Source organism: Oncorhynchus mykiss, chromosome 19 (genome assembly GCF_013265735.2).
Source record: "Oncorhynchus mykiss isolate Arlee chromosome 19, USDA_OmykA_1.1, whole genome shotgun sequence".
Taxonomy (NCBI): domain Eukaryota; kingdom Metazoa; phylum Chordata; class Actinopteri; order Salmoniformes; family Salmonidae; genus Oncorhynchus; species Oncorhynchus mykiss.
In genome coordinates this window covers 61,362,131-61,389,214 of record NC_048583.1, presented here as the reverse complement: position 1 = coordinate 61,389,214, position 27,084 = coordinate 61,362,131, and the positions used below count along the sequence as shown (strand labels likewise).

Sequence of the window (27,084 nt, the reverse complement as noted above, 5' to 3'; positions counted from 1 at the left end):
CCTGGACCTGAACCCAATCGAACATCGTTGGAGAGACCTGAAAATACAGTGGAGCAAATTAGTATTTAGTCAGCCACCAATGGTGTTATTTTCCACCATCATTTGCAAATAAAATTCATTAAAAATCCTACAAAGTGATTTTCTGGATTTTTCTTTTCTCATTTTGTCTGTCATAGTTGAAGTGTTCCTATGATGAAAATTACAGGCCTCTCATCTTTTTAAGTGGGAGAACTTGCACAATACAGTTCTCTGGTTAGACCCATAAATGTTTGTCGTGCACGAGCACACACGCTAGGGGTCTTCATGGGTCTAAGAAAGTTGGACCTGTTACGAAACGGACCTGGGGCTTTCCCACGCGGACCAGATATGTTTAAAATATAGGAGACCTGTTCCGAACGGACCTGGGGCTTTCCCACGCGGACCAGATATGTTTAAAATATAGGAGACCTGTTCCGAACAGACCTGGGGCTTTCCCACGCGGACCAGATATGTTTAAAATATAGGAGACCTGTTCCGAACGGACCTGGGGCTTTCCCACGCGGACCAGATATGTTTAAAATATAGGAGACCTGTTCTGAAAGGACCTGAGGACAACTTTTTTTTAAAGCTACTTCATTAACCGGAGATAATAAAGGGCGCGAGAGAGAGGTTCTAGCAGGCCCCTTTGACGGCATCAAACGAGGAGAAGCTAGTTAAGCTAGATAACGTTAGCTAGTTAGGCTAATTAAGGCTGCAGAGCATGTGCTTTCAAATCCTACAGATAACAATCACTCCATTCATAATATCAAGTAGCACTTGGTCGTTGTAGACTAACTTTTAATGACATAATTTTAATTCCATCTTCCATTGATTAGATATCTCCTAACTTTTAGTATGTGTATTTTACATCAACAAGGAGCGTCAGGAACACATCTACAGTGGCTTCAGAAAGGATTCAGACCCCTTGATTTTGTTACGTTACAGCCTAATTCTAAAATGGATTCAATAGTATTTTTCCATCATCAATCTAAACAAAATACCCCATAATGACAGAGCAAAAACACATTTTTAGAAATCTTTGCAATATCCCATTTACATAAGTATATTTGAAATCGGGAGTAAGAAGGAAATCTTCCAATCAGGAGTTCTGGGAATTCTGGGAAAGGTAGCGGGAATTTTTGCAACCCTCAGTTCAGACAACATAAAATGGCTCAGACGTTGCTGGAGAAAACCATTGACAATCTTATACCACCATCGTGTGGCCAAAAGATAGTAAGAATTAGCTTGGGTGTGGGTCAGTGGGAGAATCTCAATTGCTCATTGACTTCTCGCGTCCTTCTCGAAACCCATTGGAGGAGATCAGAAGTGCGGAAACTCTGAATTTCTCATGTACAATTGAGATATATTTAATTGACCCACTCCCACATCAATGTATTGATATCTTTTGGGCAAACGATGTTGGTACAAGACAGTCAATGATTGATTATTCCAGCAACGTCTGGACCAATTTATTTTGTCTGAACTGAGGGTCGCATTAGTGAATTAGATAATGGTTGTGTCGCCACCTGGTGGTGACAGTTGGTTCTTTATCTTTATATAATAGTGATCTCTGCTGCCGTCTTCTGGACAGACGATATGTTAAAGTCGTACATTTGAGTGTGAATTGTTCCATTGCAGCAATTTGTTGGACTAGTAACTTAGACGGAAAAACCTACACCCCAAATCATTTTTGTTGTTGTATTTTACCCCCTTTTTCGATTCTGTCACATCACTGCAACTTCCAAACGGGCTCGGGAGAGGCGAAGTCATGCGTCCTCCGAAACATGATCCATCTAACCGCTCTCCTTAACACCCGCCCGCTTAACCCGGAAGCCAGCCGCACCAATGTGTCGGAGGAAACACCGTTCAACTGGCGACCGGCTCAGCCCGCAGGCACCCGGTTGTGTCACAGCCTGGGAATAAATGTACACGGGGCATGAGACCGCTGCGACACTCTGGAGGCCCACCTCAAAACATTTCCAACAAGGATCGAGTGATAGCGGTGTTTTGAAGTTACTGCTGAACGACGTTATTACCTAGTTTGCGCTCGTTAACCGCAAAGATGTTCCTGCAGGAGTCATGTAAATATAGTTGAACGTTTTTTTGTTGGCATTAGCAGAAAACACACTGCCAAGTGTTCCTGGGTATGAGCTGCGCAACAAATCCTTGGAAATAGAACCAGTTATGTCACGCTGGTCACCAGGTGTGGCCTCAATTCAAATTAAAAGCAGTCAATTCAGGAAATTATTTGAATAAAACAAGTCTTAAATTGAAAAATCTTTTAAATAAATAGCTTCTACTTTTCAGTTTATTAAGTTTTGAAAATTAATTTTTTCTCTCCAATTAATATAGTAATTTGTGATAACTTCCTGAATTGACTGACTTCAATTCAAATTCAGCCCAACCCTGAGGGACCTACACACACCATGGCTGGGTTCAATTCAAATTCAGCCCAACCCTGAGGGACCTACACACACCATGGCTGGGTTCAATTCAAATTCAGCCAAACCCTGAGGGACCTACACACACCATGGCTGGGTTCAATTCAAATTCAGCCAAACCCTGAGGGACCTACACACACCATGGCTGGGTTCAATTCAAATTCAGCCAAACCCTGAGGGACCTACACACACCATGGCTGGGTTCAATTCAAATTCAGCCAAACCCTGAGGGACCTACACACACAATGGCTGGGTTCAATTCAAATTCAGCCCAACCCTGAGGGACCTACACACACCATGGCTGGGTTCAATTCAAATTCAGCCCAACCCTGAGGAACCTACACACACCATGGCTGGGTTCAATTCCAATTCAGCCCAACCCCTGAGGGACCTACACACACCATGGCTGGGTTTCATTGATCATAAACAAGAGCCTCTAATGCCCTGCACTAATGACTGTCCAGTGTAGCAGGCCTGTAAAACACACTTCACAACGGGGAATCTCCATTGAACATCATTTTTTAGGATTTATCTACATCTGAGAAACTGGCCCTAGGAGATCTCATTTGATTTAAACCGGAGAACCTGTTGCCAGACTAGAATTAACATAAAACTCAAACGATCGTGGTGTAACAAAGCAGAGTGACAAAACATACCCACTGATAGGCTAGATGAAATGTTTAAAGAGCCAATCACATAGGGTTTCCACTCTTAAGATGCACAAAAAAAACTCCACCACAAAAATACCAAACAGTGTAAATGCAGATTTTATTTTTTAATGACAATTGTATTTTCAAAACGTGATGTGTACAGGAAATGTAATGAAGCCCTTACCTCATGCCTTGGAGGTTTGAGCTGGGGGTTGTTTCTGGACAAGGCCTTGCTATCAAATCAAATGTATTTATAAAGCCCTATTTACATCAGCTGATATCTCAAAGTGCTGTACAGAAACCCAGACTAAAACCCCCAAACAGAAAGCAATGCAGGTGTAGAAGCACGGTGGCTAGGAAAAACTCCCTAGAAAGGCCAGAACCTAGGAAGAAACCTAGAGAGGAACCAGGCTATGAGGGGTGGCCAGTCCTCTTCTGGCTGTGCCGGGTAGAGAGGAACCAGGCTATGAGGGGTGGCCAGTCCTCTTCTGGCTGTGCTGGATAGAGAGGAACCAGGCTATGAGGGGTGGCCAGTCCTCTTCTGGCTGTGCCGGGTGGAGATTATAACAGAACATGGCCAAGATGTTCAAATGTTCATAAATGACCAGCAGGGTCCAATAATAATAATCACAGTGGTTGTCGAGGGTGCAACAAGTCAGACACCTCAGGAGTAAATGTCAGTTATCCTTCTCCTGAAAGCGTGGTCCCTCTCCAAAGCCTTTTATATTGGCCAGGGTGTCGACATCTACATTCATCTCAGTGGACTGGTTACGACCTGAACTCTCCTTATAACCATCATCTAAATCAGGATTACAATGTTGCATCCCTCCTAACATATCACTCTATTTCCTGTGACCTCACAACCAGTCTCAGTAGTCAGTCCACTGGTGAGGAGAGAGTCTGTTGAACATTGTGTTCCTCTTGAGTTCAAAGACGACCAGTCTGAGTAGAGTCTGTTGAACATTGTGTTCCTCTTGAGTTCAAAGACGACCAGTCTGAGTAGTCAGTCCCACTGGTGAGGAGAGAGTCTGATGAACATTGTGTTCCTCTTGAGTTCAAAGACGACCAGTCTGAGTAGAGTCTGATGAACATTGTGTTCCTCTTGAGTTCAAAGACGACCAGTCTGAGTAGTCAGTCCCACTGGTGAGGAGAGAGTCTGATGAACATTGTGTTCCTCTTGAGTTCAAAGACGACCAGTCTGAGTAGAGTCTGATGAACATTGTGTTCCTCTTGAGATAAAAGACGACCAGTCTGAGTAGAGTCTGTTGAACATTGTGTTCCTCTTGAGTTCAAAGACGACCAGTCTGAGTAGAGTCTGATGAACATTGTGTTCCTCTTGAGTTCAAAGACGACCAGTCTGAGTAGAGTCTGATGAACATTGTGTTCCTCTTGAGTTCAAAGACGACCAGTCTCAGTAGTCAGTCCCACTGGTGAGGAGAGAGTCTGTTGAACATTTTATTCCTGTTCTGGTAAAAGTTCAGGTCAGTCCGTCTGTGGAATGGAGTTGAAAAACAACCAGTCTGACAGGAAATCAACAAGGCTGAAGGTGTAACAGTGGTGTCCAACATCCTCAGGGCAGGTCCACATGTTGAGGAAGGAGTCAGACTTCATGTCCCTCTAGTTTGGCAAATAGAGGATCTGTGAATAAAATGAAGAGAGAAATAATGCAATCAACTTTCTGGAGGTGGTTAAATATTATATATATATTTATTTGTACCTTTATTTAACTAGGCAAGTCATTTAAGAACAAATTCTTATTTTCAATGACGGCCTACCGAGGAACAGTGGGTTAACTGCCTTGTTCAGGGGACAGAACGACAGATTTTGTACCTTGTCAACTCGGGGATTTGAACATGCAACCTTTCGGTTACTAGTCTAACACACTAACCACTAGGCTACACTGCGTGATTAATTCCAGTGTTAATCACAGTGTTTAGTGCCAGTGTTAATCACAGTGTTTAGTGCCAGTGTTAATCACAGTGTTTAGTTCCAGTGTTAATCACAGTGTTTAGTTCCAGTGTTAATCACAGTGTTTAGTTCCAGTGTTAATCACAGTGTTTAGTGCCAGTGTTAATCACAGTGTTTAGTGCCAGTGTTAATCACAGTGTTTAGTGCCAGTGTTAATCACAGTGTTTAGTGCCAGTGTTAATCACAGTGTTTAGTTCCAGTGTTAATCACAGTGTTTAGTTCCAGTGTTAATCACAGTGTTTAGTTCCAGTGTTAATCACAGTGTTTAGTGCCAGTGTTAATCACAGTGTTTAGTTCCAGTGTTAATCACAGTGTTTAGTTCCAGTGTTAATCACAGTGTTTAGTGCCAGTGTTAATCAGTGTTTAGTGCCAGTGTTAATCACAGTGTTTAGTGCCAGTGTTAATCACAGTGTTTAGTTCCAGTGTTAATCACAGTGTTTAGTTCCAGTGTTAATCACAGTGTTTAGTTCCAGTGTTAATCACAGTGTTTAGTGCCAGTGTTAATCACAGTGTTAATCACAGTGTTTAGTGCCAGTGTTAATCACAGTGTTTAGTGCCAGTGTTAATCACAGTGTTTAGTGCCAGTGTTAATCACAGTGTTTAGTTCCAGTGTTAATCACAGTGATGTCCACTCCACATACAGTATAATAATTGGATAACGTTGATGTAACGGATGTGAAACGGCTAGCTTAGTTAGCGTGGGCGCTAAATAGCGTTTCAATCAGTGACGTCACTTGCTCTGAGACCTTGAAGTAGTAGTTCCCCTTGCTCTGCAAGGGCCGCGGCTTTTGTGGCGCGATGGGTAACGATGCTTCGAGGGTGACTGTTGATGTGTGCAGAAGGTCCCCAGTTCGCGCCCGGCTATGGGCGAGGGGACGGTCTAAATTTGTACTGTTACATTGATGCTGTTGACCCGGATTACTGGTTGCTGCGAAAAAAAAGGAGGAAGGTCAAAAGGGGGGTGAGTGTAACGGATGTGAAACGGCTAGCTTAGTTAGCGTGGGCGCTAAATAGCGTTTCAATCAGTGACGTCACTTGCTCTGAGACCTTGAAGTAGTAGTTCCCCTTGCTCTGCAAGGGCCGCGGCTTTTGTGGAGCGATGGGTAACGATGCTTCGAGGGTGATTGTTGATGTGTGCAGAAGGTCCCTAGTTCGCGCCCGGGTATGGGCGAGGGGACGGTTTAAATTTGTACTGTTACATTGACATCCCAATAAGCTATTCTTCTAAGCCACAATGTTTACGTTGAGGCAGGCAGCCAAATTCTGATAAATGTTCCATTAATTTACATTTTGACCAATCACATCAGATCTTTTTCAAAGCTGATTTGATTGGTCAAAAGACCAATTACTGGAGAAAACAAATTCAGAATTGGTCTGCCTGTCAGCAAAATTGTACAAAAAATTTTGATTCTTAAAAATAATATTTTGGGATTTAACAGACCTTTAGAAATTTGGGGTTTTCACTTGTGTAGAGTTGAAATTGTTTAGTCCAACATGGGGGGCTGATACGACCACACTGCTTTAGGGATACTCTGCTGGAAACACAAACACATGTATGAAGATATCAGACCAAGAAATTACAGCTAATTCACATTCCTTTAAGTGTTGACCTGAATGCTATTGGCACCAGTCAGATTCTATGAATTCTTAAAATGTTAATATAATTTACCCCCCCCCCCCCCCCCTCATAAAAAACAAATGACTTGCATACCTTTTCATCCAGAGGCTCACGTGTCACAACTAGCTACGGATTCTGATTCATACGCGGTGTCTGGAGAAGGGGAGACTTGTGCACTGAGACGAGTTGACTGAGTGAGAGGGTCACTCACAAAACAGAGGACAAAAACAGAACAACTATTCCGATCGAACTGCAGTTCCTCACAATAAAATGACAGCTCTAAGAATGTCAGAGGAAGTATCCTTTAAAAACAAAACGAAAAAATACATAAAAATAATCTTAGTTTACGGTAGAATAACTCCTTGTTCAAAAAAGGAACATATTGGTAAGAGTAAGACAGGTCTGGATACAGTCTCTAAATCTTTCCACAAAAAAAGGAACATATTGGTAAGAGTAAGGCAGGTCTGGATACAGTCTCTAAATCTTTCCACAAAAAAAGGAACATATTGGTAACAGTAAGGCAGGTCTGGATACAGTCTCTAAATCTTTCCACAAAAAAAGGAACAAAAAAAACAAAATAGCCCACTGATAAAAAATAAAAAATATGATCCATCATAGTAGGTTATTTCACTAATGCTACATACTCTTAGAAAATAAAACATCTTTGTCTTTTTATTTCTAACTAAAAAAGGATCAGAGGTTCTTCTATAGAGGCTTGTATTTGTAGTGGAGTTCGTTTCGTCAATGAATACGTCGTAAAATAGTTAAGAAAACAAAAAAAAAGTCTAGCAATAATCCTGCTGTGTTCAGTCTCTACAGCAAGACCAGACATCAAGAGTTAAACAGGAAGGAAGGCCAAGGGAATCTGCACAAATCCACCATTCAAAGACTAAACCCTTAATACAAATACATTGTCTCCCTATTTTCACCTAATCCTAAAAAGACTAGTGTTACTCCTTCTTGTGTACCAATTTCTGAATTGGTCCAAGAAACGCTAGCGTAGCCCTCCATTAAACATTTAGCTACAGTATATCCCTAATGAATACACATCTCCGTTAGGCTCGTTGACTGTGTTCTAGGGTGACTAATAGAGTGGAAGTCTACGGACTTCAGGGAGACCTAAAACTAACACTAGGAAACCTTTCACATTCCAAGTGTGATCCAAAGATCAATGTAGCATACAGTCATTTGAAAACACACGTTTTTAAACTGTGAAACTATTGGGATAAAGGCAGCCCAATATATGAAGGTAGAGTTAAGTCATAGCATGACTTTGCTTTACCTATATGAAAGTCTGTGTGTATTAAGCAGGTAGGCCTACTTCAGGACAGAAAGAAAAGACTTTAAAACACAATGTCCTCCCTTCAGCTGAGACAGAAGCCAACCAGCACAAATAGTCAGAGTGATGCTGAGTAGCTGGAGCTGGTTGACAATCTGGTCATTGATTTGTCATTGTAATGTGTGTATCAGTCAGTTTCTGTTTTTCCACAGTTAGGCTCCATCCTGTCCAGACTGAAGCTCCATCCTGTCCAGACTGAAGCTCCATCCTGTCCAGACTGAAGCTCCATCCTGTCCAGACTGAAGCTCCATCCTGTCCAGACTAAAACTCCATCCTGTCCAGACTGAAGCTCCATCCTGTCCAGACTGAAACTCCATCCTGTCCAGACTGAAACTCCATCCTGTCCAGACTAAAACTCCATCCTGTCCAGACTAAAACTCCATCCTGTACAGACTGATTCTGGGTGTTTCTCTCTACCACACAAGTGATCAACAAGTGTTCTTAGTTTTGGCAAAACTCTTGTTGTCTCTGCTTTCTGCAGTGATTTTAAACAGTTTTTTTGTAATTAGTCCAGAGCCATTCCCAGGTACGAGTCGTCTTCTTGAACTGAGGGACTTTATGACTTAGCCTTTTGCAGATTTTCAATAGCAACCTGATCTGTATCCAGCAAGGATTTGTTAGCATTTCTTCTCAGAACCAGTCTCGACTACAAAGCATTCTGAAACGTCGGTAAGAATCCACCTCGTGCTGCACTTCATCACATATAACAATATCAATCTTTTTCTCATTTTTTTTTTCAGGCAAATGAGAAACTGGCGTTTCACAGCGAGCAGATCAGACTTTTCTTTCCATCTTGTATCTCCCCCCCCCCCTGAGATCTCAGTCAGGAAGTAAAGGAATTGCTTTTCTTTTCCCTGGCAGATCCATCTCATCTCAATGAGGTTCTACTTGTCTGACAACTTTCTTTTCCTGTATAGGCTATAAACATGTATTTATCCTCATTAAATCCCTTTTTTCCCCTGGTTACTTCTGTCAAGTCTATGGTATTTTGTCTCGAGTGATTCTGCATTGGACCATCTGGTTATATCTGTGAAGTTGGCTCGGTTTTACTTCCGAAAGGACCACTTTCTGCAGCTGGTAGTGGTGCCTGTGGAAGGCTGAACACATTTCCAGGCAGGATATTACAGGGTGTTGATTCATGCCATGATCCATCTTCGATCAAATGCTCTTCAGATGTTCTGACGGTATCTTGGTCTTTGCAGAAATAAACCAGTTTGACCTCAGAGTGAAGATCTGACTCCTCCTCCTCCTCCTCCTTTATGCAGATCTCAGCAGGTCCATTATCCCGGTCAAGCATCGCTGCTTCATCAGTGGAGACTGTTTCAGCTGTCTCCACAGAGATAGTGTCTTTACCATGATGAGGATAAGCCAGCCTTGCGTTTTTTTCCATATTTTTTTCAGGAAAATAATCTGAAAGCACATTTGTTTTTGCTTGGCTTTTAAGCACACTCGGTATTGTGAACACCTCTTTTGAGATTTCTCTTTTTCTCACGAGCTCAGATTTGTGTTTCTGAACCAATCGTTTCACTTTACAGCAAATATGCAGTGGAAATAGTCTCTGATTTTGCAAACTAAGATCAAAATTGTATTTTAGAATATCAATGAGAATGCACCCACTTCTTTTTTGACGATAGGATTTTATCCCTGCATATTTATGCACCTCAAATATTACACCGTTTGTCAGTAAATTAAATTCCAGTTTCTGTTTAGATGGTTTGGATGTGACATCAAGGTCCAGACCTATTTCCTCACAGAGTGGGTAGCACGCTTTGGCTTTCACCATATTTTTGGTGTGAGACGTCACATTTGATTGGTCCAAGTTGGTAACGACAATTTGCTTTGTTTCGTCAGTACAAAGTGCAAGGTCAGTCTCATCAGAGATTCTCTCTATTTTGACAAGACGAGGTTCTATTTGTACTACTTCAGAGAAATGGCCTCCCTCGGTCTCCTTGGTTACTAACATGTCCATGTCTTTCTTCTTGCTCATTAAATTCAATCTCCTCCTTTTTGATACTTCTTTCATTTGGTATTTTGGCTCAAGTGATGCTGTAGTGACCTTCTGGCTAGTGGACATCTCCGCAGGGTTCTTTCGTTTGAGTGACTTCTTTAAGAAAGCTTCATTTTCAAGTCCCAATCTCCATGTACCTTTTTTACCCATCTTGCGCTGTAAAACTGCTCTTAACTTTCTCATAATATCTTTGGCCAGCTCAGTTTTCCCACTTTTTAAATCCAAATCAAAATTACGCTCGAGAACCTCACACACAACCTGCTTCCGATTTCCACACACTTGTGAGGCAAAATCAGCCAATTCAAACATTACATCTCTGGTCAATAGATGCAAGTCAAGTTTCTTATTTTTCCCATATTTTGATTTCACAACAAGGTCAAGTCCTTTTCCCTTACAGATTGGGTAGAGTTCCCTCAATGCTTCTTCTACAGTGGGCATCATGAAGGATGTTATATCTGTCTGAGTTGGGAAGGTTTCCGTCTGGACATGTTGAGGACGGACGATGCCCATATAAGGCTCATACCTTGTGCAGGTATCATTACGTCCATTTTCAGGGCCAAGGATTGCCGTCTCATCAGCACACCGTGTCACATCTGTCTCAGTGGAGAAGCTCTCAGTCGTCACATGCAGAGGAGAGATCAGGCCCACAACAGGCTCCTCCTTTATGCAAACGTCAAAAGGTGTAGGATTTGACAAGCTGTTTTGCAAATACAACTGTGCCCATTTAAAGGAGTATTTCAAAACTGTAACTGTCTTTGGATCAGGAAGGTCAAAGACTTCTGTTAACCACTCAGGTGTTCTCTTAGAATGCATCTTCAGCATTTCTTTTAATTTCTTTTCTACCCTGAATGAAAAGTCATATTGTTGTTCATTTTGTACACCAAGAACAAAGTTGTAATCTAGAATATCAAAGATAACATGAGGGCGAGATCTATTAATGATTCTAGCATATTCTGACACCTCAAGCATTACACCAACTGTCAGTAAATGCAAATTCAGTTTCTGTTTCGCTCCAGATCCAACATTGAAATCTACACCGATCTCCTTGCACTTGACGTATGGATCTTTCCAATATCTCCCAAACTTTCTTAGGTTGGGTCTTGAGTAACTGCCACGACACTGACGTATCCATTTATCCTCTAACGTTTTCCGGCATTGTAGTCGTTGACTTAAATTGGCTTTGTAGTCTTCCTCTTCATCAGAGGGAAAGTTCAATGGCTCACAATATTCTGGAAGAATAGGTCTAGTAGATACAGCTAAATGACAGTCGTTTTCTGTAGCAGGTGAGGTTAGCACAGAATGAATGGCAGTACTAGAGCTTGGGATATTAACATTGTCAGAGGGCAATTTATTATTGGTCTGTGTTTGCCTAGAAACCTGTGAAGTTGGGTTGATTTGAGCTTCAAAATAACCACTGAAAGTGGATGCATGTCCTGTCAGAATATCACTGGACGGTGCTAAATGCCATGACTGTTCCTTGATTGAATTCCCTTCAGATGTGCCGATGGTATCTTGATCTTTACAGAAATAAACCAGTTTGACAGCCCTGTTCTCCCCATCACTTGCTCCGGTCATTTCAGGAAAAAGACGTAAAATCTGCCCGTGGCTTGTTGTTTGGGGACTGATGGGAGGTACATGTGTATGCTCTTTCAGTAAACCCACATGGTAACCTGTTTCTGTGTTTTCTGACAATGTTGAATTTGGGTAATCTATCCAGGCATTAATCGAATCAGACCAAATTCCTGTATGGGATATCTCCCTCTCATCTTCCTCTAGTTTAACGTCAACATCCATTTTGCACCAATGTCTCTACAAATAAAAAAGTAATCAAAAACACCCCGATGACATTCCTCTCCACATGAACTAGACAGATAATGTAATTTCCACTATATAAATTACCTAGCCAAATGCCTACATCGTATTTGGAGATGTAGCTATCTAACCATGAGAAACACTCTTCGCGCCACTTCGATACAGTTACGACCGGAAGTTACTTTTTCGTAGCAGATTAGTACAAAGTATTACGCAACGGGTTATGAGAATCAATGTAGCAGGTTAGGACAATTTGGCTAAGGTTATGAAAATAATTAGGGATGGCAAAACTGCCCTCCTAACCTGCTATTAAAATAATTTCGGGTCGTAGCTCTTATCAAAATGGCGAGTAAAATAACTAGGTTAGTTGTCCGTAACCTGCTAACGCACGCTTTACCTTTACAGGTGATGGGTAACTGCAAATCCCTTGGCCTTCATTCTATTTAGATAAATGTTGAACAATATTTCCAAAAACGTCGTATACTAGCTAGTACACTGAAAACGGAGCAGTACGCACCGGAGTGGAATATTTTACGGAAGCGTTTTTAAGTCGACGTCTTAGGGTTGTGGCTTCAGGAAGTACAGGCGGAAGTGATGTCATTTTCCTTATTCTTTCGCCATGCGATTCGCTCTTGGCTAGAAAGGAGTACAGCTATGGACAGAAGTTGATATTTATATTTATTTTATCAAACAAATTGAAGTACTTGTTTCTCTCCAAATGGGTATAGAATACAACCTTTTAGTTTCAAGTAAGGGCTTTTTACATTATGAGAATGCACGTTCACGTCATTGTGTGTGCTGGTACAGGCTGCTGCACCTACAATTGAGTGAATTATAAAATGAACAAGCAGCGTTGACATTGACATTTTAGTCACTCTGCAGACACTCTTATCCAGAGCGATTTACAGGAACAATTAGGATTAAGTGCCTTGCTCAAATGTACCGTGGCAGATGTGTTACCTAGGGGATTCGGTTACTGGCCCAACGCTCTTAACCTCTAAGCTACCTGCATTACCAAGGGGTTCACATTTTTCCAAATAGGGTCCCCTGCATTTTCTAGTGTCAATTTGGGGTCATTTGCAGAAAAAGTTTAGGGACCCCTGACATAGCAGCAAGGCCGGTTACCGACCAGACACGCAGGGCATTAGCCTGATGGCCACTACTTTTTATGTCAAGTGTATTTCAACATGTCTCAACACACTTTACAGAACAAATTATTTTTAAACAATTATTGAATTATAATAATGAATAAATAAAAACAAGACACAACAAAGGTCATGGAATAGAGTTCAAAGATGACCAGTCTGGCAGGAAATCAAATGGCATGTGTCGAATACAACAGGTGTAGTAGACCTAACAGTGAAATGCTGAATACAACAGGTGTAGTAGACCTCACAGTGAAATGCCTAATACAACAGGTGTAGTAGACCTGACAGTGAAATGCTGAATACAACAAGTGTAGTAGACCTGACAGTGAAATGCTGAATACAACAGGTGTAGTAGACCTGACAGTGAAATGCTGAATACAACAGGTGTAGTAGACCTCACAGTGAAATGCTGAATACAACAGGTGTAGTAGACCTCACAGTGAAATGCTGAATACAACAGGTGTAGTAGACCTCACAGTGAAATGCTGAATACAACAGGTGTAGTAGACCTCACAGTGAAATGCTGAATACAACAGGTGTAGTAGACCTTACAGTGAAATGCTGAATACAACAGGTGTAGTAGACCTTACAGTGAAATGCTGAATACAACAGGTGTAGTAGACCTTACAGTGAAATGCTGAATACAACAGGTGTAGTAGACCTTACAGTGAAATGCTGAATACAACAGGTGTAGTAGACCTTACAGTGAAATGCTGAATACAACAGGTGTAGTAGACCTTACAGTGAAATGCTGAATACAACAGGTGTAGTAGACCTGAACCCAATCGAACATCGTTGGAGAGACCTGAAAATACAGTGGAGCAAAGAAGTATTTAGTCAGCCACAAATGGTGTTATTTTCCACCATCATTTGCAAATAAAATGTATTAAAAATCCTACAATGTGATTTTCTGGATTGTTCTTTTCTCATTTTGTCTGTCATAGTTGAAGTGTTCCTATGATGAAAATTACAGGCCTCTCTCATCTTTTTAAGTGGGAGAACTTGCACAATTGGTGGCTGACTAAATACTTTTTTGCCCCACTGTATATATAATAGATACATTTAAGGTAAGCTTGACATGGTGTAATTGACTCAACACAAACACATAACACTTCAGATGTCTTATTGAATCATTAAAATCAGTTGTTATTTCAATTCAGGAAGTAAACCAAATTCCAATTCCACATTTTCCCAACTGAAAAGCATTGAAGAACATTTGAATTTCAGTGTATTTCCTGAATTGACACCAACCCTGGTTGGTAAACAGAAATACATGTCAACATAAAGAAGGTATGTAGGCTACTATGCCTTACTAATAATATACTTACCGGCTTCAAACTCACTGAGGAGCAACAGCCTCTCTGACCGTGAACGTTCTGTTGTGACTTTCTGGACAAAAAAACACACAAAGCAGCAACATTTAGGGTGGAATAGCCAAGAGTGAAAGTCATCCGGTATTGTCCGGTAAAAACAAATCATCACCACAGTAAAACTTGAACCTGTCACAATAATTCAGACCATTATTTAACATTACGGCATGTCAGCTGCAGGAAAATGAGCGAATTCACTTTAAAACGGGCGCTATACACTTCTAAACTGCGGTTAGAGAACTACATTTTTATTCACCCCAAGGTGGAGATAAGTGTTTGAGACGCGCGTGTACAGCAGACTGGCAGCATCAATTCAGACGACAAGTGGACTTAATGACAAACACCTGCAGGTTTTACGTAACGGGTGTCTCTTTCCATCAGCGCACTGTTTGGATGATGGAATGACTCTGTGATTGGACAAACGTGTGCGGGAAGCCAACGGGAGCACCTTTTGAAGTGGTTGACCAATCAGATGAAAACATCATGACTGGTTGTATTTATGCCACATTAAAAAGGCATGATAAAAGTTATATGAACAATCTTTACTAGGTCCTACAGAAATTATACTAAATTAATAGGGATTGTATATACAATTCTCTGGTTAGACCCATAAATGTTTGTCGTGCACGAGCACACACGCTAGGGGTCTTCATGGGTCTAAGAAAGTTGGACCTGTTACGAAACGGACCTGGGGCTTTCCCACGCGGACCAGATATGTTTAAAATATAGGCGACCTGTTCCGAACGGACTTGGGGCTTTCCTACGCGGACCAGATATGTTTAAAATATAGGACACCTGTTCCGAACGGACCTGAGGACAACTTTTTTTTAAAGCTACTTCATTAACCGGAGATAATAAAGGGCGCGAGAGAGAGGTTCTAGCAGGCCCCTTTGACGGCATCAAACGAGGAGAAGCTAGTTAAGCTAGATAACGTTTGCTAGTTAGGCTAATTAAGGCTGCAGAGCATGCGCTTTCAAATCCTACAGATAACAATCACTCCATTCACAATATCAAGTAGCACTTGGTCGTTGTAGCCTAACTTTTAATGACATCATTTTAATTCCATCTTCCATTAATTAGATATCTCCTAACTTTTAGTATGTTTATTTTACATCAACAAGGAGCGTCAGGAACACATCTACAGTGGCTTCAGAAAGGATTCAGACCCCTTGATTTTGTTACGTTACAGCCTAATTCTAAAATGGATTCAATAGTATTTTTCCATCATCAATCTAAACAAAATACCCCATAATGACAGAGCAAAAACACATTTTTAGAAATCTTAGAAATATCACATTTACATAAGTATATTTGAAATCGGGAGTAAGAAGGAAATCTTCCAACCAGGAGTTCTGGGAATTCTGGGAAAGGTAACGGGAATTTTGCAACCCTCAGTTCAGACAACATAAAATGGCTCAGACGTTGCTGGAGAAAACCATTGACAATCTTATACCACCATCATGTGGCCAAAAGATAGTAAGAATTAGCTTGGGTGTGGGTCAGTGGGAGAATCTCAATTGCTCATTGACTTCTCACGTCCTTCTCGAAACCCATTGGAGGAGATCAGAAGTGCGGAAACTCTGAATTTCTCATGTACAATTGAGATATATTTAATTGACCAACTCCCACGTGAATGTATTGATATCTTTTGGGCAAACGATGTTGGTACAAGACAGTCAATGATTATTCCAGCAACGTCTGGACCAATTTATTTTGTCTGAACTGAGGGTCGCATTAGTGAATTAGATAATGGTTGTGTCGCCACCTGGTGGTGACAGTTGGTTCTTTATCTTTATATAATAGTGATCTCTGCTGCCGTCTTCTGGACAGACGATATGTTAAAGTCGTACATTGGAGTGTGAATTGTTCCATTGCAGCAATTTGTTGGACTAGTCACTTAGACTAGTCACTTAGACTAGTCACTAAGGCTAGTCACTTAGGCTAGTCACTTAGACGGAAAAACCTACACCCCAAATCATTTTTGTTGTTGTATTTTACCCCCTTTTTCGATTCTGTCACATCACTGCAACTTCCAAACGGGCTCGGGAGAGGCGAAGTCATGCGTCCTCCGAAACATCACCCATCTAACCGCTCTCCTTAACACCCGCCCGCTTAACCCGGAAGCCAGCCGCACCAATGTGTCGGAGGAAACACCGTTCAACTGGCGACCGGCTCAGCCCGCAGGCACCCGGTTGTGTCACAGCCTGGGAATAAATGTACACGGGGCATGAGACCGCTGCGACACTCTGGAGGCCCACCTCAAAACATTTCCAACAAGGATCGAGTGATAGCGGTGTTTTGAAGTTACTGCTGAACAATGTTATTACTGGGTTTGCGCTCGTTAACCGCAAAGATGTTCCTGCAGGAGTCATGTAGATATAGTTGAACGTTTTTTTGTTGGCATTAGCAGATAACACACTGCCAAGTGTTCCTGGGTATGAGCTGCGCAACAAATCCTTGGAAATAGAACCAGTTATGTCACGCTGGTCACCAGGTGTGGCCTCAATTCAAATTAAAAGCAGTCAATTCAGGAAATTATTTGAATAAAACAAGTCTTAAATTGAAAAACCTTTTAAATAAATAGCTTCAACTTTTCAGTTTATTAAGTTTTGAAAATGCATTTTTTTTCTCCCATTAATATAGTAATTTGTGATAACTTCCTGAATTGACTGACTTCAATTCAAATTCAGCCCAACCCTGAGGGACCTACACACACCATGGCTGGGTTCAATTCAAATTCAGCCCAACCCTGAGGGACCTACACACACCATGGCTGGGTTCAATTCAAATTCAGCCAAACCCTGAGGGACCTACACACACCATGGCTGGGTTCAATTCAAATTCAGCCCAACCCTGAGGGACATACACACACCATGGCTGGGTTCAATTCAAATTCAGCCAAACCCTGAGGGACCTACACACACAATGGCTGGGTTCAATTCAAATTCAGCCCAACCCTGAGGGACCTACACACACCATGGCTGGGTTCAATTCAAATTCAGCCCAACCCTGAGGAACCTACACACACCATGGCTGGGTTCAATTCCAATTCAGCCCAACCCCTGAGGGACCTACACACACCATGGCTGGGTTTCATTGATCATAAACAAGAGCCTCTAATGCCCTGCACTAATGACTGTCCAGTGTAGCAGGCCTGTAAAACACACTTCACAACGGGGAATCTCCATTGAACATCATTTTTTAGGATTTATCTACGTCTGAGAAACTGGCCCTAGGAGATCTCATTTGATTTAAACCGGAGAACCTGTTGCCAGACTAGAATTAACATAAAACTCAAACGATCGTGGTGTAACAAAGCAGAGTGACAAAACATACCCACTGATAGGCTAGATGAAATGTTTAAAGAGCCAATCACATAGGGTTTCCACTCTTAAGATGCACAAAAAAAACTCCACCACAAAAATACCAAACAGTGTAAATGCAGATTTTATTTTTTAATGACAATTGTATTTTCAAAACGTGATGTGTACAGGAAATGTAATGAAGCCCTTACCTCCTGCCTTGGAGGTTTGAGCTGGGGGTTGTTTCTGGACAAGGCCTTGCTATCAAATCAAATGTATTTATAAAGCCCTATTTACATCAGCTGATATCTCTCAAAGTGCTGTACAGAAACCCAGACTAAAACCCCCAAACAGAAAGCAATGCAGGTGTAGAAGCACGGTGGCTAGGAAAAACTCCCTAGAAAGGCCAGAACCTAGGAAGAAACCTAGAGAGGAACCAGGCTATGTGGGGTGGCCAGTCCTCTTCTGGCTGTGCCAGGTAGAGAGGAACCAGGCTATGAGGGGTGGCCAGTCCTCTTCTGGCTGTGCCAGGTAGAGAGGAACCAGGCTATGAGGGGTGGCCAGTCCTCTTCTGGCTGTGCTGGATAGAGAGGAACCAGGCTATGAGGGGTGGCCAGTCCTCTTCTGGCTGTGCCGGGTAGAGATTATAACAGAACATGGCCAAGATGTTCAAATGTTCATAAATTACCAGCAGGGTCCAATAATAATAATCACAGTGGTTGTCGAGGGTGCAACAAGTCAGACACCTCAGGAGTAAATGTCAGTTATCCTTCTCCTGAAAGCGTGGTCCCTCTCCAAAGCCTTTTATATTGGCCAGGGTGTCGACATCTACATTCATCTCAGTGGACTGGTTACGACCTGAACTCTCCTTATAACCATCATCTAAATCAGGATTACAATGTTGCATCCCTCCTAACAGATCACTCTATTTCCTGTGACCTCACAACCAGTCTCAGTAGTCAGTCCACTGGTGAGGAGAGAGTCTGTTGAACATTGTGTTCCTCTTGAGTTCAAAGACGACCAGTCTGAGTAGAGTCTGTTGAACATTGTGTTCCTCTTGAGTTCAAAGACGACCAGTCTGAGTAGTCAGTCCCACTGGTGAGGAGAGAGTCTGTTGAACATTGTGTTCCTCTTGAGTTCAAAGACGACCAGTCTGAGTAGAGTCTGTTGAACATTGTGTTCCTCTTGAGTTCAAAGATGACCAGTCTGAGTAGAGTCTGTTGAACATTGTGTTCCTCTTGAGTTCAAAGACGACCAGTCTGAGTAGAGTCTGTTGAACATTGTGTTCCTCTTGAGTTCAAAGACGACAAGTCTGAGTAGAGTCTGATGAACATTGTGTTCCTCTTGAGTTCAAAGACGACCAGTCTGAGTAGTCAGTCCCACTGGTGAGGAGAGAGTCTGATGAACATTGTGTTCCTCTTGAGTTCAAAGACGACCAGTCTGAGTAGAGTCTGATGAACATTGTGTTCCTCTTGAGTTCAAAGACGACCAGTCTGAGTAGAGTCTGATGAACATTGTGTTCCTCTTGAGTTCAAAGACGACCAGTCTGAGTAGAGTCTGATGAACATTGTGTTCCTCTTGAGTTCAAAGACGACCAGTCTGAGTAGAGTCTGATGAACATTGTGTTCCTCTTGAGTTCAAAGACGACCAGTCTGAGTAGAGTCTGATGAACATTGTGTTCCTCTTGAGTTCAAAGACGACCAGTCTGAGTAGAGTCTGTTGAACATTGTGTTCCTCTTGAGATCAAAGACGACCAGTCTGAGTAGAGTCTGTTGAACATTTTATTCCTGTTCTGGTAAAAGTTCAGGTCAGTCCGTCCGTGGAATGGAGTTGAAAAACAACCAGTCTGACAGGAAATCAACAAGGCTGAAGGTGTAACAGTGGTGTCCAACATCCTCAGGGCAGGTCCACATGTTGAGGAAGGAGTCAGACTTCATGTCCCTCTAGTTTGGCAAATAGAGGATCTGTGAATAAAATGAAGAGAGAAATAATGCAATCAACTTTCTGGAGGTGGTTAAATATTATATATATATTTATTTGTACCTTTATTTAACTAGGCAAGTCATTTAAGAACAAATTCTTATTTTCAATGACGGCCTACCGAGGAACAGTGGGTTAACTGCCTTGTTCAGGGGACAGAACGACAGATTTTGTACCTTGTCAACTCGGGGATTTGAACTTGCAACCTTTCGGTTACTAGTCTAACACACTAACCACTAGGCTACACTGCGTGATTAATTCCAGTGTTAATCACAGTGTTTAGTGCCAGTGTTAATCACAGTGTTTAGTGCCAGTGTTAATCACAGTGTTTAGTTCCAGTGTTAATCACAGTGTTTAGTTCCAGTGTTAATCACAGTGTTTAGTTCCAGTGTTAATCACAGTGTTTAGTGCCAGTGTTAATCACAGTGTTTAGTGCCAGTGTTAATCACAGTGTTTAGTGCCAGTGTTAATCACAGTGTTTAGTGCCAGTGTTAATCACAGTGTTTAGTGCCAGTGTTAATCACAGTGTTTAGTTCCAGTGTTAATCACAGTGTTTAGTTCCAGTGTTAATCACAGTGTTTAGTTCCAGTGTTAATCACAGTGTTTAGTGCCAGTGTTAATCACAGTGTTTAGTTCCAGTGTTAATCACAGTGTTTAGTTCCAGTGTTAATCACAGTGTTTAGTGCCAGTGTTAATCAGTGTTTAGTGCCAGTGTTAATCACAGTGTTTAGTGCCAGTGTTAATCACAGTGTTTAGTTCCAGTGTTAATCACAGTGTTTAGTTCCAGTGTTAATCACAGTGTTTAGTTCCAGTGTTAATCACAGTGTTTAGTGCCAGTGTTAATCACAGTGTTAATCACAGTGTTTAGTGCCAGTGTTAATCACAGTGTTTAGTGCCAGTGTTAATCACAGTGTTTAGTGCCAGTGTTAATCACAGTGTTTAGTTCCAGTGTTAATCACAGTGATGTCCACTCCACATACAGTATAATAATTGGATAACGTTGACATCCCAATAAGCTATTCTTCTAAGCCACAATGTTTACGTTGAGGCAGGCAGCCAAATTCTGATAAATGTTCCATTAATTTACATTTTGACCAATCACATCAGATCTTTTTCAAAGCTGATTTGATTGGTCAAAAGACCAATTACTGGAGAAAACAAATTCAGAATTGGTCTGCCTGTCAGCAAAATTGTACAAAAAATTTTGATTCTTAAAAATAATATTTTGGGATTTAACAGACCTTTAGAAATTTGGGGTTTTCACTTGTGTAGAGTTGAAATTGTTTAGTCCAACATGGGGGGCTGATACGACCACACTGCTTTAGGGATACTCTGCTGGAAACACAAACACATGTATGAAGATATCAGACCAAGAAATTACAGCTAATTCACATTCCTTTAAGTGTTGACCTGAATGCTATTGGCACCAGTCAGATTCTATGAATTCTTAAAATGTTAATATAATTTACCCCCCCCCCCTCATAAAAAACAAATGACTTGCATACCTTTTCATCCAGAGGCTCACGTGTCACAACTAGCTACGGATTCTGATTCATACGCGGTGTCTGGAGAAGGGGAGACTTGTGCACTGAGACGAGTTGACTGAGTGAGAGGGTCACTCACAAAACAGAGGACAAAAACAGAACAACTATTCCGATCGAACTGCAGTTCCTCACAATAAAATGACAGCTCTAAGAATGTCAGAGGAAGTATCCTTTAAAAACAAAACGAAAAAATACATAAAAATAATCTTAGTTTACGGTAGAATAACTCCCTGTTCAAGAAAGGAACATATTGGTAAGAGTAAGACAGGTCTGGATACAGTCTCTAAATCTTTCCACAAAAAAAGGAACATATTGGTAAGAGTAAGGCAGGTCTGGATACAGTCTCTAAATCTTTCCACAAAAAAAGGAACATATTGGTAACAGTAAGGCAGGTCTGGATACAGTCTCTAAATCTTTCCACAAAAAAAGGAACAAAAAAAACAAAATAGCCCACTGATAAAAAATAAAAAATATGATCCATCATAGTAGGTTATTTCACTAATGCTACATACTCTTAGAAAATAAAACATCTTTGTCTTTTTATTTCTAACTAAAAAAGGATCAGAGGTTCTTCTATTGAGGCTTGTATTTGTAGTGGAGTTCGTTTCGTCAATGAATACGTCGTAAAATAGTTAAGAAAACAAAAAAAAAGTCTAGCAATAATCCTGCTGTGTTCAGTCTCTACAGCAAGACCAGACATCAAGAGTTAAACAGGAAGGAAGGCCAAGGGAATCTGCACAAATCCACCATTCAAAGACTAAACCCTTAATACAAATACATTGTCTCCCTATTTTCACCTAATCCTAAAAAGACTAGTGCTACTCCTTCTTGTGTACCAATTTCTGAATTGGTCCAAGAAACGCTAGCGTAGCCCTCCATTAAACATTTAGCTACAGTATATCCCTAATGAATACACATCTCCGTTAGGCTCGTTGACTGTGTTCTAGGGTGACTAATAGAGTGGAAGTCTACGGACTTCAGGGAGACCTAAAACTGACACTAGGAAACCTTTCACATTCCAAGTGTGATCCAAAGATCAATGTAGCATACAGTCATTTGAAAACACACGTTTTTAAACTGTGAAACTATTGGGATAAAGGCAGCCCAATATATGAAGCTAGTTAAGTCATAGACTTTAAAACACAATGTCCTCCCTTCAGCTGCGACAGAAGCCAACCAGCACAAATAGTCAGAGTGATGCTGAGTAGCTGGAGCTCGTTGCCAATCTGGTCATTGATTTGTCATTGTAATGTGTGTATCAGTCAGTTTCTGTTTTTCCACAGTTAGGCTCCATCCTGTCCAGACTGAAGCTCCATCCTGTCCAGACTTAAGCTCCATCCTGTCCAGACTGAAACTCCATCCTGTCCAGACTGAAACTCCATCCTGTCCAGTCTAAAACTCCATCCTGTCCAGACTAAAACTCCATCCTGTCCAGACTAAAACTCCATCCCGTCCAGACTGAAACTCCATCCTGTCCAGACTAAAACTCCATCCTGTCCAGACTAAAACTCCATCCTGTCCAGACTGAAGCTCCATCCTGTCCAGACTAAAACTCCATCCTGTCCAGACTGAAGCTCCATCCTGTCCAGACTGATTCTGGGTGTTTCTCTCTACCACACAAGTGATCAACAAGTGTTCTTAGTTTTGGCAAAACTCTTGTTGTCTCTGCTTTCTGCAGTGATTTTAAACAGTTTTTTTGTAATTAGTCCAGAGCCATTCCCAGGTACGAGTCGTCTTCTTGAACTGAGGGACTTTATGACTTAGCCTTTTGTAGATTTTCAATAGCCCCCTGATCTGTATCCAGCAAGGATTTGTTAGCATTTCTTCTCAGAACCAGTCTCGACTACAAAGCATTTTGAAACGTCGGTAAGAATCCACCTCGTGTTGCACTTCCTCACATATAACAATATCAATCTTTTTCTCTTTTTTTTTTCAGGCAAATGAGAAACTGGCGTTTCACAGCGAGCAGATCAGACTTTTCTTCCCATCTTGTATCTTTCCCCCCCCTGAGATCTCAGTCAGGAAGTAAAGGAATTGCTTTTCTTTTCCCTGGCAGGTCCATCTCATCTCAATGAGGTTCTACTTGTCTGACAACTTTCTTTTCCTTCTTGGCTATAAACATGTATTTATTCTCATTAAATCCCTTTTTTCCCCTGGTTACTTCTGTCAAGTCTATGGTATTTTGTCTCGAGTGATTCTGCATTGGACCGTCTGGTTATATCTGTGAAGTTGGCTCGGTTTTACTTCCGAAAGGACCACTTTCTGCAGCTGGTAGTGGTGCCTGTGGAAGGCTGAACACATTTCCAGGCAGGATATTACTGGGTGTTGATTCATGCCATGATCCATCTTCGATCAAATGCTCTTCAGATGTTCTGACGGTATCTTGGTCTTTGCAGAAATAAACCCGTTTGACCTCAGAGTGAAGATCTGACTCCTCCTCCTCCTTTATGCAGATCTCAGCAGGTCCATTATCCCGGTCAAGCATCGCTGCTTCATCAGTGGAGACTGTTTCAGCTGTCTCCACAGAGATAGTGTCTTTACCATGATGAGGATAAACCAGCCTTGGGTTTTGTTCCATATTTTTTTCTGAAAGCACATTTGTTTTTGCTTGGCTTTTAAGCACACTCGGTATTGTGAACACCTCTTTTGAGATTTCTCTTTTTCTCACGAGCTCAGATTTGTGTTTCTGAACCAATCGTTTCACTTTACAGCAAATATGCAGTGGAAATAGATTACGTCTCTGATTTTGCAAACTAAGATCAAAATTGTATTTTAGAATATCAATGAGAATGCACCCACTTCTTCTTTTTTGACGATTGGATTTTATCCCTGCATAGTTATACACCTCAAATATTACACCGTTTGTCAGTAAATTAAATTCCAGTTTCTGTTTAGATGGTTTGGATGTGACATCAAGGTCCAGACCTATTTCCTCACAGAGTGGGTAGCACGCTTTGGCTTTCACCATATTTTTGGTGTGAGACGTCACATTTGATTGGTCCAAGTTGGTAACGACAATTTGCTTTGTTTCGTCAGTACAAAGTGCAAGGTCAGTCTCATCAGAGATTCTCTCTATTTTGACAAGACGAGGTTCTATTTGTACTACTTCAGAGAAATGGCCTCCCTCGGTCTCCTTGGTTACTAACATGTCCATGTCTTTCTTCTTGCTCATTAAATTCAATCTCCTCCTTTTTGATACTTCTTTCATTTGGTATTTTGGCTCAAGTGATGCTGTAGTGACCTTCTGGCTAGTGGACATCTCCGCAGGGTTCTTTCTTTTACGTGACTTCTTTAAGAAAGCTTCATTTTCAAGTTCCAATCTCCATATACCGTGTTTACCCGTCTTGCGCTTTAAAACCTTTCCTAACTTTCTCATAATATCTTTGGCCAGCTCAGTTTTCCCACTTTTTAAATCCAAATCAAAATTACGCTCGAGAACCTCACACACAACCTGCTTCCGATTTCCACACACTTGTGAGGCAAAATCAGCCAATTCAAACATTACATCTCTGGTCAATAGATGCAAGTCAAGTTTCTTATTTTTCCCATATTTTGATTTCACAACAAGGTCAAGTCCTTTTCCCTTACAGATTGGGTAGAGTTCCCTCAATGCTTCTTCTACAGTGGGCATCATGAAGGATGTTATATCTGTCTGAGTTGGGAAGGTTTCCGCCTGGACATGTTGAGGACGGACGATGCCCATATAAGGCTCATACCTTGTGCAGGTATCATTACGTCCATTTTCAGGGCCAAGGATTGCCGTCTCATCAGCACACCGTGTCACATCTGTCTCAGTGGAGAAGCTCTCAGTCGTCACATGCAGAGGAGAGATCAGGCCCACAACAGGCTCCTCCTTTATGCAAATGTCAAAAGGTGTAGGATTTGACAAGCTGTTTTGCAAATTCAACTGTGCCCATTTAAGGGAGTATTCCAAAACTGTAACTGTCTTTGGATGAGGAAGGTCAAAGACTTCTGTTAACCACTCAGGTGTTCTCTTAGAACGAATCTTCAGCATTTCTTTTAATTTATTTTCTACCCTGTATGAAAAGTCATATTGTTGTTCATTTTGTACACCAAGAACAAAGTTGTAATCTAGAATATCAAAGATAACATGAGGGCGAGATCTATTAATGATTCTAGCATATTCTGACACCTCAAGCATTACACCAACTGTCAGTAAATGCAAATTCAGTTTCTGTTTCGCTCCAGATCCAACATTGAAATCTACACCGATCTCCTTGCACTTGACGTATGGATCTTTCCAATATCTCCCAAACTTTCTTAGGTTGGGTCTTGAGTAACTGCCACGACACTGACATATCCATTTATCCTCTAACGTTTTCTGGCATTGTAGTCTTGGACTTAAATTGGCATTGTAGTCTTCCTCTTCATCAGAGGGAAAGTTCAATGGCTCACAATATTCTGGAAGAATAGGTCTAGTAGATACAGCTAAATGACAGTCGCTTTCTGTAGCAGGTGAGGTTAGCACAGAATGAATGGCAGTACTAGGGCTTGGGATATTAACATTGTCAGAGGGCAATTTATTATTGGTCTGTGTTTGGCTAGAAACCTGTGAAGTTGGGTTGATTTGAGCTTCAAAATAACCACTGAAAGTGGATGCATGTCCTGTCAGAATATCACTGGACGGTGCTAAATGCCATGACTGTTCTTTGATTGAAATCCCTTCAGATGTGCCGATGGTATCTTGATCTTTACAGAAATAAACCAGTTCGACAGCCCTGTTCTCCCCATCACTTGCTCCGGTCATTTCAGGAAAAAGACGTAAAATCTGCCCGTGGCTTGTTGTTTGGGGACTGATGGGAGGTACATGTGTATGCTCTTTCAGTAAACCCACATGGTAACCTGTTTCTGTGTTTTCTGACAATGTTGAATTTGGGTAATCTATCCAGGCATTAATCGAATCAGACCAAATTACTGTATGGGATATCTCCCTCTCATCTTCCTCTAGTTTAACGTCAACATCCATTTTGCACCAATGTCTCTACAAAGACAAAGTAATCAAAAACACCCCGATGACATTCCTCTCCACATGAACTAGACAGATAATGTAATTTCCACTATATAAATTACCTAGCCAAATGCCTACATCGTATTTGGAGATGTAGCTATCTAACCATGAGAAACACTCTTCGCGCCACTTCGATACAGTTACGACCGGAAGTTACTTTTTCGTAGCAGATTAGTACAAAGTATTACGCAACGGGTTATGAGAATCAATGTAGCAGGTTAGGACAATTTGGTTACGGTTATGAAAAATAATTAGGGATGGCAAAACTGCCCTCCTAACCTGCTATTAAAATAATTTCGGGTCGTAGCTCTTACCGAAATGGCGAGTAAAAGAACTAGGTTAGTTGTCCGTAACCTGCTAACTAACGCTTTACCTTTACAGGTGATGGGTAACTGCAAATCCCTTGGCCTTCACTCTATTTAGATAAATGTTGAACAATATTTCCAAAAACGTCGTATACTAGCTAGTACACTGAAAACGGAGCAGTACGCACCGGAGTGGAATATTTTACGGAAGCGTTTTGAAGTCGACGTCTTAGGGTTGTGGCTCCAGGAAGTACAGGCGGAAGTGATGTCATATTCCTTATTCTTTCGCCATGCGATTCGCTCTTGGCTAGAAAGGAGTACAGCTATGGACAGAAGTTGATATTTATATTTATTTTATCAAACAAATTGAAGTACTTGTTTCTCTCCAAATGGGTATAGAATACAACCTTTTAGTTTCAAGTAAGTGCTTTTTACACGATTAGAATGCACGTTCACGTCATTGTGTGTGCTGGTACAGGCTGCTGCACCTACAATTGAGTGAATTATAATATGAACAAGCAGCGTTGACATTGACATTTTAGTCACTCTGCA

The 27,084-nt window shown here is 41.3% G+C and overlaps 1 protein-coding gene across 1 annotated transcript; it reads right to left on the bottom strand.

Annotated features, from left to right (window-relative positions):
* Positions 1-6,868: 6,868 nt before the first annotated feature.
* On the bottom strand, positions 6,869-26,783 carry LOC118941508. The gene is made up of 2 exons (XM_036955276.1): positions 23,891-26,783; positions 6,869-9,550 (listed from the first exon to the last, which is right to left on the bottom strand). The coding sequence occupies exons 1-2, from the start codon at positions 26,183-26,185 to the stop codon at positions 9,056-9,058; spliced, it is 2,790 nt and encodes a 929-aa protein (XP_036811171.1). The 5' UTR covers positions 26,186-26,783; the 3' UTR covers positions 6,869-9,055.
* Between the last annotated feature and the right edge of the window lie 301 nt (positions 26,784-27,084).

What these genes read in the sequence shown, in the direction of transcription:
- LOC118941508 (XM_036955276.1), bottom strand. Translation starts at nt 26,185, where the DNA reads ATGGATGTTGACGTTAAACTAGAGGAAGATGAGAGGGAGATATCCCAT. An exon ending in GCTGTAAAGTGAAACGATTG is followed by an intron (nt 9,551 to 23,890) that starts GTTCAGAAACAC and finishes GTGAAACGATTG; the next exon opens with GTTCAGAAACACAAATCTGA.